Source organism: Carcharhinus amblyrhynchos, chromosome 8 (assembly GCF_965287045.1).
Source record: "Carcharhinus amblyrhynchos chromosome 8, sCarAmb.v2.hapA, whole genome shotgun sequence".
NCBI classification, from domain to species: domain Eukaryota; kingdom Metazoa; phylum Chordata; class Chondrichthyes; order Carcharhiniformes; family Carcharhinidae; genus Carcharhinus; species Carcharhinus amblyrhynchos.
In genome coordinates, this window is record NC_137331.1 from 36,705,908 (window position 1) to 36,726,071 (window position 20,164).

The 20,164-nt window shown below is 44.0% G+C and overlaps 1 protein-coding gene across 1 annotated transcript in view; it reads right to left on the bottom strand.

Moving 5' to 3' along the window:
• Window positions 1-20,164, bottom strand: part of ctdp1 (CTD (carboxy-terminal domain, RNA polymerase II, polypeptide A) phosphatase, subunit 1) — a 299,871-nt gene that overhangs the window by 149,472 nt on the left and 130,235 nt on the right. The window contains exon 11 of the mRNA XM_080193894.1: window positions 5,655-5,832. Coding sequence (XP_080050020.1) covers window positions 5,655-5,832 — 178 coding nt within the window. The remainder of the gene's footprint in view (window positions 1-5,654; window positions 5,833-20,164) is intronic.

Genomic DNA, 20,164 nt, shown 5'->3' on the forward strand with positions numbered 1-20,164 from the left:
TCACAGACAATGAAAACTATCTGAAGAATAGGAGCACCCAACATCAGTATGACCATCTTCTAGCACCAGTGTTGTTGGAGGGATGAATGTTGACCAGGACACTGGGGTTAACTTCCTACGTCTATTGGGAATGGTACTATTGGATCTTTTACGCATGCCCCCAGAGGACAGACAGGGATTTCGGCTTAATGTTTCATTAAACAGACAGCACCTCTGACAATGCAGCAATCCCTCTGAAGGGCAGTCACTGCTCTAATGCACCGTAAGGCAGGGGAAGTCTCGAGGGATTGCTCAGGCCTACCCTTACATCCTGGCAAAACAAATGGCACTGGGAGGCAAACCTTAATCGATGGCTGGAACAAATTGAAGGGAAGGTTAACAAACAGGAAATTCAACATGTGTTTTCTTCTGCCGCGGAGCACTTGTTCATCATTACGGTGGAATAGTTAGAGCAAAAGATGTTTTCCTGTCAGACTTCGCTTTGTTAAATCACTCTGAATGTGAATGATGGCCCTCAACAAGGCACTGAAGCAATGATGCAATAGGTCACAGCCCAGTGGAGCCATTAGAACTGACAGGAGGAAGCGTTGTATCAGAACTTAACAGGATGATTAGACTGCAGCTAATAATAAATTTAACAAAGTGCCAGATAAATTGCCTGTTCCTTCCTCCGCCTTCTGAGGTGGAGCCAGTCTCAACATGAAGCCAAATACCAAAGACACAATAAATGTCATAAGTTACACAATAGCAAAATTGTAAAGATACAGAACAGCTCCAATATGCGGATAATCAAAAGCAGCATATCAAATGCAATTATGATCACCCTGCATGCTTAACTGTAGATGCTCTGAACACAGATACAATTTACATCTTGAATAGGAGAGGAGCGTAGTTGCTGAAATGAGCTCCACCTAACACTGTGCAGATGGACGGGGACCAGACGTACCGGGCAGGATTTCACTCGTCCTGAAACCAGAAATCCCACTCGAGGTCAACGGAAATTTCCATTTTCTGTTCCTCGCCCACTCGGATTCCCATGGCAGGCGGGGTGGTAAACTTCCAGCCACTGTGTTCTGAAAGTTGGACGTTTGCACAAATTCATACAAATTCTTTACTGGAGATAAAGCCCAGAGGTCTGCGATTGAACAGATAAATAGTTGGAGGAAATGGCTAAAATAAAACATGATTAAGGTGGTGGGTGTTCAAGGAGGGTCTTAAGGGAGGTCTTAAACTTTGAATTACAGAGCACGGGGCTCTGAGCAGTTGTCAATAATGCAGGAAGGAATGGAGGGGGCCATTCCGGAGGCCTACGGTCAGAGAATGGAGAGAATAGGATGGTGCGGTGGCACAGTGGTTAGCACAACTGCCTCACAGTGCTAGGGATCCGGGTTCAATTCCAGTCTCGGGTCACTGTCTCTGTGGAGTTTCCACATTCTCCTTCTGTCTGCGTGGGTTTCCTTCCGATGCTCTTGTTTCCACCCACAGTTCAAAGATGTGCAGGTTAGATGGATTGGACATACTAAATTGTCACTTAGTGTTCCAAGATGTGCGGGTTGGGTAGATTGGCCATGTTAAATGTGTATGGTTACGGAGATAGGACGGAGCAGAGAGGCTGGATAAGGTGATCTATCAGAGGGACAGTGCAAACCCATTGGGCCAAATGGCCTCCGTGCGCACTGTAGGGATTCTATGATTCTATGAAGTAAGCAGACTTCCTGAAGGAACAGTTATGGAGCTAGTAGCTTAGCAGCGCGCTCATTTTGCGCTTGTAAATATGACAAAATTTTTTTAAAATGGTTAAGTGGAGGCAAAAACAATTTCTAACACCTTCTAAAAAGAACGTCTGGTGAAACACCGTACATTTAAAAAGATGTTGAAATTCAAACCACTTCCTTCAGTCTGTGTACCTTCAGCTTAAAAACCCACTGACTAACTTCATAAAGTCATAAAATCCCAACAGTGCAGAAGAAGGCCATTCGGCCCATTGAGTCTGCACCGACCACGATCCCACCCAGGTTCTATTTCTGTAACCCCACATATTTATCCTGCTAATCCCCTGACACTAGGGCCAATTTGCCAATCCACCTAACCGACACATCTTTGGATTGCGGGAAGAAACTGGTGCACCCAGAGGAAACCCGTGCAGATACAGGGAGAACATGCAAACTCCACACAGACAGTGACCCAAGCTGGGAATCAAATCCAGGTCCCTGGTGCTATGAGGCAGCAATGCTAACCACTGTAGCACCATGCTGCCCTTTCGTACTTATCTGTGGCTGTTTAGGTTCTTGGCTCGCTTATTGTACTCAGCATAAGTAACTACAGAATTTTTATACTGTACAAACTGTGTTTTCAAAGTTACCTCAGAAAAAGTTCAATGGTTGGCGCTGCAGTGTGTTCTGATGCTTGGCACCCAATGAAATCCAGGAACAAATGGCATTTCCTTTCAATGTTTCTGTTGTGGATCCTGTGTACGGCTTGCTTCATTCCCGCAATGACTTCATTTTAAGATATTTCTGCCTATGTAACTAAATGCTAAGCTCTTAAAGTTAACTTGACCACATTTTAAACTCAGCAGGCGTGCTAGGATTAACTTGAAAATTGACTGCATTCTTTGAAAGTACAATGCTAGCACAAATGGCTTTCTCATATCCAAAACAAGGTTTTCATGACCACAACTGCAAATTGTTTATGAAAGTTAGAGACACAGCTTGTACCAAGCAATTTCAATATGAGGTCATGGAAAAGTTATCATTCTGTATACAGCCATGTGTGTTCAGAGAGGTTAGGGTCAAGTCTGTGAGAGGACTGGCTTTCTCTCTCTCCCTCTCTCCAGTAAGTCAGTTTTTTCGCTTTCTGTAATGTGTTAATTTAAAAATTCTGTTCAACAAAAGAAACTCAACGTACCAGTGCTGTCTTTGCCTATTCTGAGGAATAAATGGGCCCAACAGTTTCACTCTCAAGAGCCTTTCCACTTAACAGGATGGAGTTATCAAAATCCAAGTATCATCACTCTTTTGCCCCAATGACCTATTCTGCAATTCAACCGTAAGGAAAATTCTAGAAGGGTTTTGGGGTCGGACAGAGAGAGGGCATGTCCCCTTTTCTTCGTGCTCTGCTGCTTTTCTTTCTGTTCATATCCAATTTTTGTTGCCCCCTGTGATGCCTTGCCATTGTATTTTGGCTCGTTGTCTTCTTATGTTCTGGGCCTTTCCCTTTTTTCTTAATATGTTATTACTCCTGTTAGTTTTTTCTTGTGTGGGGTGATGAATGGGGGGTACCCTCGTGTAGGGAGGGGGGTGGGGGGGGGGGAGGCGGGGGCTGTGGGGGGGTGGGAAAGAGGAGAACAGGGTGATGGTAAGGAAAATTCTAGAAAGCCTGGCGCAGGCTGGAAGCCGCAGCCTGCTGCCCTGTCGAGTTTCTTCAACGAGACCCAGATGAACCTTGTGCAAACCCGAGAGTGTTATGGCTCCTGTTCTGCCCAAGACTGCGAGGAACTACAAAAGGTTGTGACTGTAGCCCAATCCATCATGCCAACCAGCCTCCCATCCAAATGACTCTATCTACACCTTCCGCTGATTCGGAAAAGCAGCCAGCGTAATTAAGGATCCCATACATCCCAGACATTCTCTCTTCCAACTTCTTCCATAGGGAAAAAGATACAAAAGTCCGCGGTCACATACCAACACAGTTAAGAACAGCTTCTTCCCTGCTGCTGACAGGCTTCTGAATGGATTTCTCTTCCATTAAGTTGATCTTTCTCTACATCCTAGCTAATGACTGCAACACCACATTCTGCACTCCCTCGTTTCCTTCTCTATGAACGGTATGCTTTTCTGTATAGTGCGCAAGAAACAATACTTTTCACCGTATGTTAATACATGTGACAATAATAAATCAAATCAAAATTAAATCAATGATTCAGCTTTCTCTCATGGGTGACAGAAAACAAGGGTATTCTCGACAAAGAAAATGCGATTTTAGAGGTTTAACTGTCTTCTTGTGTAAATGTTGAAATTCTTTTCAATGGCATTTTTGAACAAACAAGGAAAATGTCAGAGACCCCAAAAATATTTTGTTGCAATTCAATTCATTCCTCTTTGTTTGGTTGGCATCCCCTCGACCATAACGCGATTGAACTGGAGCACCCTAGTTCCGTAACCCCACATTTTTATCCTAGTTAATCCCCCTGACATTTAGGGTCAATTTCGCATGGCCAATCCACCTAACCTACACACCTTTCGACTGAGAGGGGAAACCGGAGCACCTGGAGGAAACCCACGCAGTCATGGGGATAATCTTTAAACTCCACACAGATAGTAACCCAAGGTCAGAATTGAACCTGGGTCCCTGGCCGGAATCGAACCCAGGTCCCTGGCGCTGTGAGGCACCACTGTGCCACCCCTATGACATCCCATGCTATGGCAAAATCTGAACTAAAGTATGTACACTACGACAAAAGTTTTCATAACCAGGTTTACTGTGGACAAATTCAAATCAAGAACTCTAAAGGTTCGCTTGACCACAGGCACAAAATGATCAGTGTGTGTGTGTTAATTCAAGCAACTGCAAATTGTGGCAAAATATAGCTCTATCATAATAAGGTACGAAGGCAGGAAGGGAAAACACAAGCACCAAACTGTACTATTAAGTAGTAAAAAATGTATATTTAATCTATTGGATCTAAAATCAATACGGTCAGAGGTCAGCACAAAATGAAACAATTTATCCAGCACATTATCACATAGCTGAGATGTCACAGTGATTTACTTTAGAATCCTGTCTCAGATTGCAGTCCAGACATTGCTCTGACTTTCAGTACATTATTTATAACAGAACACTCAAGAAAAAAAAATCACTGTTAAATCTCGAAACAGCGTCATTTTGTGCACTGATCCTATCGTTACAGCTCACAAATCACAGAACCCCTACAGTATGGAAGGAGGCTATTCGACCCATCAAGCCTGCACCGACCACAATCCCACCCAAGCCCTATCCCCATAACCCCACGTATTTACCCTGCTAATCCTTCTGATACTAAGGGGCAATTTAGCATGGCCAATCCACCTAACCCACATATCTTTGGCTGCCTTTGTACACATAGATATGGTACATCCTATCATATAATATGCTACTGGGCTGAAGATCATTGGCAGACTTTGGCTCCTTGGTTAATCTGCTTGCCACTCCTATGGAGAACATGTAACTTTCCTCTACACCACTTGAAACGTTGCCATTCACTGATATCTCCCGTATGGTATTGAGGGCTAATAGGCCCTGTTTTGTAGCCGAATAATTCTTCAATTCTGTGAACAATGGCCACTCCCCATGTTCCATAGAATGCCTACAGTTCCGAAGGAGACCATTCGGTCCATCAACTTTCTGGAAGAGCATCTTATACACTCCACCCATTACCCCACACATTTACCTTGACTAATCCACCTAACTTTCACATCTTTGGATACCAAGGTACAATTTAGTGTGGCCAATCCACCTAACCTGCACATCTTTGGGCTGTGGAAGGAAACCAGAGCACGTGGAGGAAACCCACACAGACACTCAAAGAACGTGCTAACTCCACACGAATGTGTGAGTGATATCGTCCCTGTCTCCATTTGAACCTGTTTCCTTTCAAATGTCCTTTTTTTGCTCACCTCTTTGTCCATGCTCTCGAGGTCCTCCTTGCAGAGCGTGTAGAGGGGCATGGTCTCAGACATGCTCGGCTGACGCTTCCGCGCTCCAGCTCGCGAAGGGCCAGGTTTCTCTTCACTCTGAGCGGAGTTAGCCAGCTCATCCTCATCTAACATGTGATGCTGGTGAGGCTGTACGACTCTGTAACACACAACGCAACCTCATTGAAGCTAAGTTGTCTGCTTGGTAAGATCCTGATTGATTGCATGGGAAGAGCGACAGGAAGAAAAAGGCAGCGCCTATTCTTCTCCAAACTTCTGCAGTTTTAACATCTCTGTTCTGTGACAGCAATAATACACGCCCACCACAACATACACACGTCAACATGTGCAAACATGCATGTACGTACCCCTAAAACATTTAATGGAACCCACACTGGCACAGCGGTTAGCTCACAGAGACAGGGATCCAGATTTGATTCCCAGCCCAGTCTGTGTGGAGTCTGCACATTCTCTCCTTGTCTATGTGGGTTTCCTCCGAATGCTCCGGTTTCCTCCCACAGTCCAAAGGTTAGGTGGATTAGACAGGCTAAATTTTCTCTCAGTGTCAGGGGGATTAGCAGGGTAAATATGTGGATTATGGGGATAGGAGCTGGGGGGATTGTTGTCAGTGCAGGCTTGAAGGACTGAATGGCCTCTTTCTGCCTTGTAAGAATTTTATGATTGTATATATGTTCCTTTCAATCATCCTAGTCCAATTGTCGATGGGAATAAAACAGAATTCAGGGGGTAACAGTTATGGTGGCACAGTGGTTGGCACTGCTGCTTCACAATTCCAAGGACCCGGGTTCAATTCCAGCCTCGAGTGACTGTCTGTGTGGAGTTTGCACATTCTCCCCATGTCTGTGTGGGCTTCCTCTGGGTGCTCTGGTTTCCTCCCAAAGATTGTAGGTTAGGGGGATTAGCTATGGTAAATGGGTTACGGGGATTGGGAGAGAGAGAAGGCCTGGGTAAGTTACTTTGTCAGAATCGGTGTAGTCTCGATGGGGCGAATGGCCTCCTTCTGCACTGTAGGGATTCTATGATTCTATTCTGTAAGGAACAATAGTTCGAAATGGGTTTTGGGCTTTTTTAATTAATTACTCCATTTGCCCTGCGCTATTTTGAGATTCAAAGCATATTCCTGTACTGTAAAACGATGCCACAGTTGTGCTGCCTATGATCTAAAATGTTAAAACAAGCTACTATTCTAATTTAAATTCATTCAAAGCCCTTTGAGAATAATAAACGGGGGAGAGAAGGGAAGCCGCACACAACTGAAGTGTCCCGTTATCCTAAATGTTAAAAGGAGGTGGTGTGGCGCTGAAAAACAATTGATCCAAACTCATAATTTCCCTCTTCCTGAAATGATTCAATTGTGAAATGCACCTTAGCAATCTCCATTTAGTCACAGGTCAGGAAGAGTCCAAAGAAAACGTAACACAGGATTGTTACGGCGCAGAGAGAGGCCATTTGACCCATCATGTCTGCACCAGCTCTCCAAACGAGCATCGTGACTTAATGGTATTCCTCTGCCACCTCCTCCGTTACCCCTGCGCATTGTTTCTATTCTAATAATCATCTAATGTCCTCCTGCAAAGGAGATTTACCTGGATGCTGCCTCGGATGAAACATCTAGGTTATGAAGAGAGCTGGGATAGCTTGTGTTGTTTGTGTTGGAGCAGAGAAGATTGAGGGGGCAACCTGATCAAGCCGTACAAAATTATGAGAGGCATGGGCAGAGCGGATAAGGAGCAACTATTCCCCATAGTTGAAGGGTCAGTTATGAAGGGACATAAGTTCAAGGTGAGGGGCAGGAGACTTGGTGGGGGGATGTGAGGAAAATCTTTTTTACCCAGAGGATGGTGACAGTCTGGAATGCGCTCCCTAAGAGGGTGGTAGAGGTGTGTTGTTTTACATCTTTTAAAAAGTATCTGGATGAGCACTTGGCACATCTTAAAATCAGGGCTATGGGCCAAGTGCTGGCAGGTGGGATTAGGTAGGAGTTCAGGTGTTTCTAATATTTTGTGGGCTGAAAGGTCTCTTCTGCACTGTATGATTCTATAAATGCTTCGACTGAACCTGCCTTCACCACACTCCCAGACAGAGCTTTCCAGACCCCAAGCACTTGCTGTGTGAAAATTTGCTCTCTCAAATCGCAGTTGCATCTTTTGCAAATCACTCTTGCTCTCGGTCCCTTTATCCCGTTATGACAGGGAACGGTTTTTCCCTCTCCACTCTGTCCAACCCCCTCATGATTTTGATCACCTCTATCGAATCTCCAAGGAGAAGAGTCCAAATCTCCCCAAAACTCCTCAGAACTGAAGTTTCCCATTTCCAGAATCATTGTTGTAAACCTATTCAGTACTAGCCGAGCTAACTGTTCACTATAATGAACAGTTGGTATCAAATTGACATTATCAAGCAAAAGTCATTAACTACAGTGAACATGGATAAGAATCACAGTGGTCTCTCAAGAAGGAATATATAAAAGGTAGCTGGAATAAATTAGAAGCAGTTTTACTTTCTATCTGTTTTGTAATGTACTTGGACCCCTCATTGCCAACTCAAATTCAAAGTGTTCTTATTTCTCACCCGAATAATTTTTAGAACTGATGATATTTGTCTCTCCTTTCACACGCTCCATGGTTTAAGAATGTTGTGAAGGTGCCGGAGAAATTGCTCAATCTCAGACCTCCAGTGAACAGACACTCACAAAGACAATATGCAAGCACAGGAATCGGAGAGAGGACCATTCAGCCCCTCGAGCCTGTTCTCTCCCTCAAGTAGATGGCAGTTGATCTGTAATGCAAAATGACTCCCCACCCTGGCACCTCCTGCCATTCCAAGCAGGTAAGAACATTGGAGGAGGAGGCCATTCAGCCTGTTCCATCATTCAATGCAATTAGAACTGCTTATCCACTTCATGCCTTTTCGCCAGACATACTAGCAGGGACTTTACCGATTCCGGGGGGGGCGGTGAGGCTCACAGGACGGAATTCTCCTTTGGCCTCAGGTGGGATTTTACGAGCCTTGTCCGAGCGAGGTTGTAAAATTCCATCTACTGTCAATACTGAGCTTGAACTCACGTATCTACAGAGATCAATTGTTTTTCAAAATATATTTTTCTATGGATGTGGACATGGCTGGCTAGGCCAGCAATTATTGTTCATCGCTAATTTCCCTTGATTTTTAATTTATTATCGTCACATGTACTACTGTGAAAAGTATTATTGTTTCTTGTTAAAGAATACCTTACATAGACAAGGAAAGGAAAGGGTGCAGAATGTACTGGTACAGTCATAGCTAGGGGGTCGAGAAAGATCAGCTTAATGCAAGATAGGTCCATTCAAAAGTCTGACGGCAGCAGGGAAGAAGCTGTTCTTGAATCGGTTGGTACATGACCTCAGACTTTTGTACCTTTTTCCTGACAAAAGGTGGAAGAAAGAATGTCCGGTGTGGGTGGGGTCCTTAATTATGTTGGCTGCTTTGCCAAGGCAGCAGGAAGTGTAGACAGACAATGGATGGGAGGCTGGTTTGCGTGAAGGACTGGGCTTTGTTCACAACCCTTCGTATTTTCTCGCTGTTTTGAGAAGATGGTGAAGAGCTATCTTCCTGAAATGCTGCAGTCCATAGAGGTCTATAAAATAATGAAGGGCACAGATCAGCTAGATAGTCAATATCTTTTCCCAAAGGTAGGGGAGTCTAAAACTAGAGGGCATAGGTTTAAGGTGAGAGGGGAGAGATACAAGTGCCCAGAAGGGCAATTTTTTCACACAGATGGTACGTGTCTGGAACAAGCTGCCAGAGGTAGTAGTAGAGGTGGATACAATTTTGTCTCTTAAAAAGCATTTAGATAGTTACATGGGTATGATGGGTAGAGAGGGATATGAGCCAAATGAGGGCAATTGGGATTAGCTTAGGGGTTTTAAAACAAAACGGTGACATGGTGCCTATTTCTATGCTGTAAACCTCTATGACTCTATCTCACTGAACGGTGGAGTGGGCTCGAGGGGCTGAATGGCCTATTCCTGTTGCTATGTTCCTACGAGGCATTATTAGGCTGGTGGCCAAAAGCATGACCCAAGAAGTAAGCTTTAAGGAGCATTTCGTAGGCGGAATAAAATAAAATAATTGACTGGCAAAGAGGTTTAGGGAGAAGATTCCAGAGCTTAAGGCCTTGCCAACAGAAAGCCTGGCTGTTAATGGTGAAACATTTAAAATTGGAGCTGCTCAAGAGAAGGAGGTAGCAGATTGGTATTGTCATTGGACTAGTAATAAGAACATAGGAAATAGGAGCAGGAGTAGGCCATCTAGCCCTTTGAGCCTGCCCCGCCATTCAATAAGATCATGGCTGATCTGTTGTGCTCTAGGGGGTTGGGTTTGAATCCCACCACCACGGATGTTAGAATTTGAATTCAATAAAATATCTGGAATTAAAAGTCAAATGATGACCATGGACCCATTGTCAATTGTTGGGAAAAAAAAACCATCTGGTTCACTAATGTCCTTCAGGGAAGGAAATCTGCCGTCCTTACCTGGTCTGGCCTACATTTGACTCACAGTAGTGTGGTTGAGTGTTAATTGCCCTCAGGTTTGGGCAATAAATGCTGGGCCCAGCCAGAGATGCCCACATCCCATGGAAATAGGAACTAGGCTGAGCCAAATCTGCATAGTTCCTGTTGCAGGCATTTTGTTGAGTACAATGCATCTTTTATTAAAGCCACCAACACTTTTCATCTGTCTAAGAGCTCTGAGCAGTTTCCAAAGTAGTTTATTTATGATCACAAGTAAACTTACATTCACACTGCAATGAAGTTAGTGAAAATCCCCAAGTTGCCACACTCTAGGGCCTATTCAGGAGAATTTAGCATGGTCAATGCACCTAACCCAGAACATCTTTGGACTGAGGGAGGAAACCCACGCAGACACAGGGAGGATGTGCAGACTCCATACAGACTGTGACCCAAGCCAGGAATCGAACCCGGGTCCCTCGCGCTGTGAGTGCTAACCACTGCGCCACTGTGCTGCTTCATAATCCTAATACTCACTGAAATAAAGGACGGTAGAGAGCAATCATGTCAAAATTTTGCTCGCACAGATCTTCCTGTGGCAGTCACAGAAACCAACCTAAACTGTCTTTGAATATTTTGTGGCTACATACATTTATGGAAGAGATGGATCAACAATGTGAATCCACCCAACCTGGAAACAAAATGCACAAGTTTGATTTGATTTACTGTCACAGGTATTGGGATGCAGTGAAAAGTATTGTTTCCTGCGAACTATACAGACCAAGCATACTGTTCACAGAGTACACAAGTTCATAAGTTATAGGAGCAGAATTAGACTATTTGGCCCATTGAGTCTGCTCTGCCATTCAATCCTAGCTGATATGCTCCTCATCCCCATTTTCCTGCCTTCTCCTCATAACCATTCAACTCATTACCAATTAAAAATCTGTCTAATTCCTCCTTAAATTTACTCACTGTCCCAACATCCACTGCACTTTGGGTAGCAAATTCCACAACCTTTTGGGAGAAGTAGTTTCTCCTCAGCTCTGTTTTAAATTTGCTACCCTTTATCCTAAGGCTATGACCTCTCAACCTAGAATGCCTCATAAGAGGAAGCATCTGCTCCATGTCTACTTTATCCATATCTTTTATCATGCTGTATACCTCAATTTGATCTCCCCTCATTCTTCTAAATTCCATAGGGGAATAGTGTTACAGTCACAGCTAGGGTGTGGTGCAAGATCAGCTTAATATAAGGCAAGTCCATTCAAAAATCTGATGGCAGCAGGGAAGAAGCTGTTCATGAGTTGGCTGGTATATGATCTCAGACTTTTGTACCTTGTCTGAAGGTGGAAGAGAGAATGCTCGGGGTGTGTGAGGTCCTTAATTATGCTGGTTGCTTTTCCAAGGCAGTGGGAAGTGTAGAATGAGATTGTGAACACATGCGTGAAATGACAGTCTCTACCCTACACATTATCATTTTATTAAGGCGCAGATGACTCGCAATTTTTATTACGTCAAGTTTTATTATCCGATTTAAACGAGGAAAGAGGCATGGAGTTGGATTACGGTTCAGGACATTTTTTGCATGCTTGGCAATTATTTTGGTGTCAAATGGGAAAGCATAATGCAATTTCCCCAGAGAGAAACCATCAATCAGTGTCCACTAATTTTATTTTGTTGCAGCCATATAGATGCTGAAAACGTTAAAAATCCAATGATGATCTGATAACATCTCGTTGATATTCAGTTAACATGATTAATGGAAACTTTAATCTTTCTGATTAGTTTTCTACATTACACTGTGGCAATTTTTCACACAGTATTCAACCCCTTTTAAAATCAGGCCATCACTGGCATTGCATAAGAGCGCTATTTTGTTGAAGCAAAAGCAAGGGTTTTCATTCGGCCTCTTCAGTGTGTAACACCAGTGTAATTCAGGGAAATTCAGTAACTTTTAATGAACGGTCTCCTTAATTATCACCTCAAATTAATCACAACATCACCTGTCAGACCCAAGTTCCAATGCACAACATCTCCAAGTCCTCTTTCTTTCCTTCCCACTTCCATCAGGATCAAGAATGATTTGCACCCACTCCAGCTTGATGGGTCCTGAGATGGCCAATATCCCCTCTGCACATTTTGCCACACGCCAGGCAAGTGGTGCTTGAAGGCTTGAAAGATAGACGGTTTGTTTGGGGGTTTGTGCACTCTCTCTGATACAGCCATTTCAACTGTGTGCATGCACTCCTTAACAAAGTCTCCTGATGTCATACAGTCACAGAGGTTTAAACCACGGAAGCAGGCCCTTTGACCCAACTTGTCCATGTTTTAAACCCCTAAACTAATCCCACTTGCCTGCATTTGCCCCATATCCCTCTATACTCATCTTACCCATGTAATTATCTAAATGCTTTTTAAAAAACAACACTGTACCTGCCTCTACTACTATCTCTGGCAGCATGTTCCAGACACTCACCACGTTCTGTGTGAAAAAAATGCCGCTCTGGACACTTTTGTATCTCTCTCCTCTCGCCTTAAACCTACGCTCTCTAATTTCAGACTCCCCTACCTTTGGGAAAAGATATTGATTATCTACCTTGTCTATGCCCCTCATTATTTTGTAGACCTCTGTAAGGTCACCCCTCGACCTCCTAAGCTCTAGAGAAAAATGTCCCAGTCTATTCAGCCTCTCCTTATAACTCAATCCATCAAGTCCCGGTAGCATCCTAATAAATCTTTTTCTGCACTCTTTCCAGTTTAATAATATCCTTTCTATAATAGGGTGACCAGAATCGCACACAGTATTCCAAGTGTGGCCTTACCAATGTCTTGTACAGCTTTAATAAGACGTCCCAACTCCTGTATTCAATGTTCTGACCGATGAAACCAAGCATGCCGAATGCCTTCTTCACCACTCTGTCCACCTGTGACTCCACTTTCAAGGAGCTATGAACATGTACCCCTAGATTGCTTTGTTTTGTAACTCACCCCAGTGCCCTACCATTAACTGAGAAAGTCCTGCCCTGGTTCAATCTAACAAAATGCGTCATCTGGCATTTGTCTAAATTAAACTCCATCTGTGTGCTCAGTACATTCCTGAATGAACCTTCTTTGTTCTGATCAGTCACCAGCCAGGGACTCCCATGGGCGGGAGGGGAACTCTGAGTTCTTCAGGGAGGCTCTGACGGCCTCACCAAAGTGTTCCCGCTGTCCCTGCTGGGAGTCTCCTGTCACGAGCAAGTTCTGAATAGGAGAGTTGCTTCAGGAGTTTAAAGTTCATTTATTAGTGTCAGAAGTACGCTTACATTAACACTGCAATGAAGTTACTGTGAAATTCCTCTAGTTGCCACACTCCAGCGCCTGTTCGGGTACACTGAGGAAGAATTTAACATGCCCAATGCACCTAACCAGCATGTCTTTGGAGTGTGGGAGGGAACTGGAACACGGGATGAATGTGCCACCTCCACACAGACAGTGACCCGAGGCCAGAATTGAACCCGAGTCTCTGGAGCTGTGTGGCAGCAGTGCGAATCACTGTGCCAATGGCACATGTCAGCCAGCAAAGCTGGTTTTGAGTGATTAGTGCCTTGATGTTGAGAATATTCAAAGCAATCCAAGGCTTTAAAGATCAAAATATACTGTTGCATCGCAGGACGCCTTCACATGGGGGAGGTGATGGCCCAGTGGCGTTGGCCCAGTGGCGTTATCGCTAGTCTATTAATCCAGAAACTCAGATCATATTCTGGGGACCAAGGTTCGAATCCTGCCATGGTAGGTGGTGGAATTTGAATTTAATTTTAAAAATCTGGAATTAAGAATCTACTGTTAACCATGAAACCACTGTTGGAAAAACCCATCTGGTTCAGTAATGTCCTTTAGGGAAGGAAATCTGCCGTCCTTACCTGGTCTGGCCTACATGTGACTCCAGAGCCACAGCAATGTGGCTGACTTTCAACTTCCCTCTGAACGAGGGATGGGCAATAAATGCTGGCCAAACAGCGATGCCCCATGTCCCACGAATGAATCAACAAAAAACATTGTGTGACAAAACAGGACTTCAGCAGTATTGCACAATTTTAGACATTTAGGTAAATTAAAAATGTAAAGTTGCTCACAGCTGCAAGTGATTTACATGTTTTTTTTTTAGCTAAAACAATTGCTATTGGAATCACAATTCCTCCTCCTTCAGATGCCACTCCCTGAAACACAAGTTGGCAACTGTGGACTTCCACTGGATTGGTCTGCTGTCACGCTTGGCGAAGTACATCTGTGGTTTGCCATTGCAGTATGGCTGACTAGGAAACTCTCCCATTCTTAACATCTGCCATCCGGTGAGTTGTAACTCATCCACTGGGAACTTGCTCGTGGCAGGAGGCTCCCAGGAAGGACAGCGGGAACACTTTCAGGATGCCTGCAAAACCTCCCTGAACATCCCAGCCTGGATTGTGACCAACCAAAATGGAGAAGGTTGACTCGGGAACACATTGAGAGACTTGGTCAAGGAACACAGAGCGAAATGGAGATGTCTGAGAGAGCACACAAACCTCCTCCAAACAATCCATCTACCCAATCGTTCAAAAGAATTGCAGGCCGATAATCACCCTGTTTCGTTATGTTCGCAATGCACTTATAGTGGCCATCAAGACTTCGGGTGGGATTGGAACCTGGAGCTTCTGGCCCAGAGGTAGGAATACAAACCATTGAATCACTAGCCCCTCACCAGCAACTGAACTGCAATTACACTCAATAATTATTCAATGCAAATATCCACCATAAATGCAAATATCCATCATAAAGCCGAGTTACTGTCATTACAAGAACAAAGAACAGTACATCACAGGAACAGGCCCTTTTGTCCCTCCGAGCCTGTGCCAATCACGTTTACCTATCTAAACCAACCACTTACATCCCTCTATTCTCCACCTGTTCATGTGTCTATCAAGATAAGTCTTAAATGTGGTTTAACGTAACTGCGTCAAACACCTCACTTGGCAGTGCATTCCAGGCCCCCACCACCCTCTCTGTAAAAACCTTCCCCCGCACATCTCCACTAAACCCTTCCCCTCTTATTCTGAACTTGTGCCCCCTTGTAATTCTCATTTCAATGTCATTAAGTGACCGTTAGGTGAGGAATTCAATAGAATTGAAAGTCTCGTGAAAGAAAGGATTTAGATTATACCGCACACTATATTCCGATCTTGCTTAACTTGATTTTTATGTGTTGCCTCCTCTTGCAATAAGTATACACTGACTTTAGCCATTCAGTGACTGACTTCACTAATCAGTAGAATAGAACATGGGTGCAGCATTAGATTGTTACTGTCAGATTTTCAGTGCAATCAATGCTCTAAATTAGTGCAAGAGCTGCAATGTAGTAGCTGTGCAGAATCCAGGCAATGATTGCAGGCTTCATAACCATGCTGTAAGTCCACTCATTAGAAACGGAAACATACACAACCTGTCTCCCATTTATACCGTGACCTCTATTATTCTAAGCTCACCCTGACATATTACAATTCTCTTCCTGCAATTAGAGGTGCACCAAGGCAGATTTGCATCCATTTCTGTGGCTACGTCTGGATCAGCTGGATGAATAAGATATCACCATACTATTAAGTATCATGTGGTTGGCTGGGGTATTTGACAGAGATTTATACTGATGTATAACTACAAGAAAGATATTAATTTTAAGCTAATGGAAGGCAGAATTATTGATTAGAAAAAAGTATAGATTGATCTATACCTCAAATCTTTTGGAGAAATACTGTCGCACTATTTGATTTCATTTATTATTGCCACATGTTAACATACAGTGAAAAGTACTGTTTCTTGCGCGCTATACAAACAAAGCATACTGTTCATAGAGAAGGAAGCGAGAGACCGCAGGATATAATGTTACAGTCATAGCTAGGGTGTAGAAGAAGATCAATTTAAATGCAAGGTAAGTCCATTCAAAAGTCTGACAGCAGCAAGGAAGAAGCTGCTCTTGATTCATTTGGTATGTGACCTCAGACTTTCGTATCTTTTTCCCGGAGGAAGAAGGTGGAAGAGAGAATGTCCGGTGTGCACAGGGTTCTTCATTATGCTGGCTGCTTTGCCCTGACAGTGGGAAATGTAGACAGAGTCAACGGATGGGAGGCTGGATTGCATGATGGATTGGGCTACATTCACAACCTTTTGAAGTTCCTTGGGGTCTTGTTCTACCAAGCTGTGATATAACCAGAAAGATGCTTTCTATGGTCCATCTGTAAGTTGGTGAGAGTCGTGGCTGACATGCCAAATTTCCTTAGTCTTCTGAGAAAGTAGAGATGTTGGTGGGCTTTCTTAGCTTATAGTGTCGGCATGGGGGGACCAGGACAGGTTGTTGGTAATCTGACACCTAAAAACTTGAAACTCTCGACCCTTTCTACTTCACCCCCATTAACGCTGACGGGGGCATTTTCTCCTCAACGCTTCGATGACAATTTCCTTTGTTTTGTTGACATTGAGGGAGAGATTATTGTTGCCCCACCAGTTAACCAGGATCTCTATCTCATTCGTGTACTCTGTCTCATCATTGTTTAAGATCCGACCCACTATGCTGTGAGGCAGCAGTGTTAACCACAGTGCCATCGTGCATCTAATTGTAGGTCTTGTGGGGGGGGTGGTGGTGTTTAACAAAGATAGAAAGGGGAGGGGCCATCAAGGGACTTGAAGGCGAGGGCGAGTATTTTAAATTTGTGCCACTGCTGGACTAGGAAGCACTGTGTGTCAATGAGCACAGTTCCAGGAACTGAATTACAGGAAGATCTGTGTCAAAAAATCAGTAGCAACTCTAGACAATTATTTTTATATTTCAAAAATTACCCAACTGACATATTTAGTTCAGTGTGAGTGCAGCAAGGTGGCTGCAGTATAGGGAACTAATCTAATGCCATGTGTCAAGTTCGAGGAAAGCAGTGCTGGACGCAAAATGAACTGGCAGTCAAACAAAAGATATTTCGGAAGTTGGCAGAATGTGGCCAGCTAAGATCAGCTATTTTCTGATTAATTTGGTACGATCAGTCTGACCACTGTTTTATAACTCCAGGTTGGAATTCATTCACCGACTGATTGGCAGAACCTATACTGTCTACAATCTCACTGATCCATCAACAGATACTCGGCTTCACTGAACATTTTTCTTTTGTAAAAAAGTGTTTCCTCCCCCCTCAAAATTCTGTTTTTAAATTGACCTTTCATAGGATCATAGAATCCCTACAGCACAGAAGGTGGCCATTCAGTCCATCGAGTCTGTTCCGACAACATTCCCACCCAGGTCCTATTCCCTTGACCCAATGTACTTACCCCGCTTGTCTTCCTGACACTAAGGGGCAATTTAGCATGACCAATCAACGTAACGCGCGTGTCTTTGGAGTGCGAGAGGAAACTGGATCCCAGCCAAGGCATAGAGTGTCACAGAATACTACAGTGCAGAAGAAGCCCTCCGGCCCATCGAACCTGCACCGAAGCAGGTTTGTCGCACTCCTAGTGTGTCATAACTTGTGTGTGGTTTAATGCACAAAAAATGCATTCTAAAATTAATAGAAGTGGGTGGCACGGTAGCACAGTGGTTAGCACTGCTGCTTCACAGCTCCAGGGTCCTGGGTTCGATTCCTGTTCGGGTTACTGTCTGTGGGGAGTTTGCATGTTCTCCTCGTGTCTGCGTGGGTTTCCTTCCACAGTCCAAAGATGTGCGGGTTAGGTTGATTGGCCATGCTAAGAAATTGCCCTTAGTGTCCAGGATAGCGGAGGTCAGAGGGATTAGTGGGCATAATATGTAGGGATATGGGGGTAGGGCCTGGGTGGGATTGTGTTCGGTGCAGACTCGATGGGCCGAAGGGCTCTTTCTGCACTATGATTCTATGACTGATTCTATGAAATATGACAGAATTACACTAGGAAAGTCAGAGCAATATAAAATATTACATTTATCCCCGAGGGCATCTTGACCCACCTTTCTGCATTATATATTCAACAGTCTATTAATGTCCACACTAATTAAAGTTTGATAATGTAGCCTCAACAATTTTGGAACATGCAGCCAAGAAATCCCAATTTGTAATTAGATCCAATGCTCCTCTTAACGTTTTCCACTCACTGAGTTACGGTTCCACAGTTTGGTCAATTTAGAGTCATAGAGGCATGCAGCACAGAAAAGGCCCTTTGGCCCATCGAGTCTGCACCGACAAGAACTACCACTAAAGATGCACTAATCCCATTTTCCAGCACTTGTCCCATATCCTTGGATATTTTGATATTTCAAGCACTCATCCAAATACTTTTTAAAGGTTGTAAGGTCTCCAACAGCAACAACCTTCTCAGGCAGTACATTCCAGATTCTCACCACCTTCCAAGCGAAAGTTTTTCTCAAATCCCCTCTAAATCTCCTGACCCTAACCCTGAAACTATGCCCCATTCGTGACTGACCCCTGAATCAAAGGTGACAGCTGCTTCCTATTCACCCTGCCCATACCCATCATAATCTGATACACCTTAATCATGTCCACTCCCAGCCTCCTCTGTTCTAAAGTCCCAGCCTATCCAGTCTCTCATTATAGCTCAAATGCACCATCCCAGGCAATATCTTGATGAACATCCTCTGTACCCTCTCTAGTGCAGTCACGTCCTTCCTGACTTATTTTAGTTTGTTAGTGTTACAAGTAGGCTTACACTAACACTGTAATGAAATGACTGTGAAAATCCCCTAGTCGCCGCACTCCGGCACTTGTTCGGGTACACTGAGGGAGAATTAAGCATGGCCATTGTGCCTAACCGGCATGTCGGCCAGACTGTGGGAGGAAACTGGAGCATCCGGAGGAAGCCTGTGTGGACATGGTGAGAACGTGCACACTCTGTACACAGTGACCCAAGTTGGGAATCAAACATGGATCCTTGGCGCTGTGAGGCAGCAGTGCAAACCACTGTGCCACCATGATTTGGGAAGTATTATTCAATGATTTAAGGATCATAAACTAAGGCATCTTGTAATGAGTCCAATAGCCTGAATAAATATCTATCTGTATATTAAAGTCATCAGATTTGTGGTATCCCAAACACTATACTAACTAAAAAGAATAATTTGTGGTGTAGTATATAACACGCCAACTAAAGTCTAATGCGGTTGCCAATAATACAGCAACAATACACAGTGATAATATTTTAGACTTCAATTAAGAACAATAAGTGTGTGATGGCTATTATATCAACTAATTGCTCCCACTGTCTCAGATTGATGGCTGAAGAATTAAGAAACCTAAATGGGCCATTTTAGAAAATCCAATATAAAACGGTACTTTTTAAAAAACAAATTGCACCACCACAGAGAACATCACGACTGCCTTTCAAAAAAAAGCTAAAAATCATGAAGGATACAGGCACATTTTTATCACATTCATTTCCAGAAACCACGGGTTTCATAAATCAGAGACATTACAGCACAAAAGGAGGTCAGTTAAATCAGCATCCCTTCGCCAGTCAGGGGAAATCATCTGCAGCGCCTGGCAAGGGTTCAATGTGATTTTCAAGCCAAGCTAAAGGAATTACAGTGGCAGCGATGAAAGTGCAAGTCCCGGCTTCCATCAACTTTGGTATCCAGAAGGGGAGTTGAGACATATATATCCCTGCGTAAGTCACAGCCTCCCATCCATTGACTCTGTCTACACTTCCCACTGTGTTGGGAATTGAAGTCCACACGCACCCAGGACATGGGGGGAAATTGTCCGCCCTGCCCAAATTGGAATGGGTGAGGGGCGGACTATGCACCTCGGGTGGGATTTTCCAGTTTTGGGGGCAAGCGCGGTTGGAAAATTCTGGCCACCCTCTCCTCTGTTGGGAAAAGGATACAAAAGTCTGAGATCATGTACCAACCGGCTCAAGAACAGCTTCCTCCCTGCTGCCATCAGACTTTTGAACGGGCTTACCTTGCACTTCCTGCTGCCTCGGCAAATTAGCCAGCAT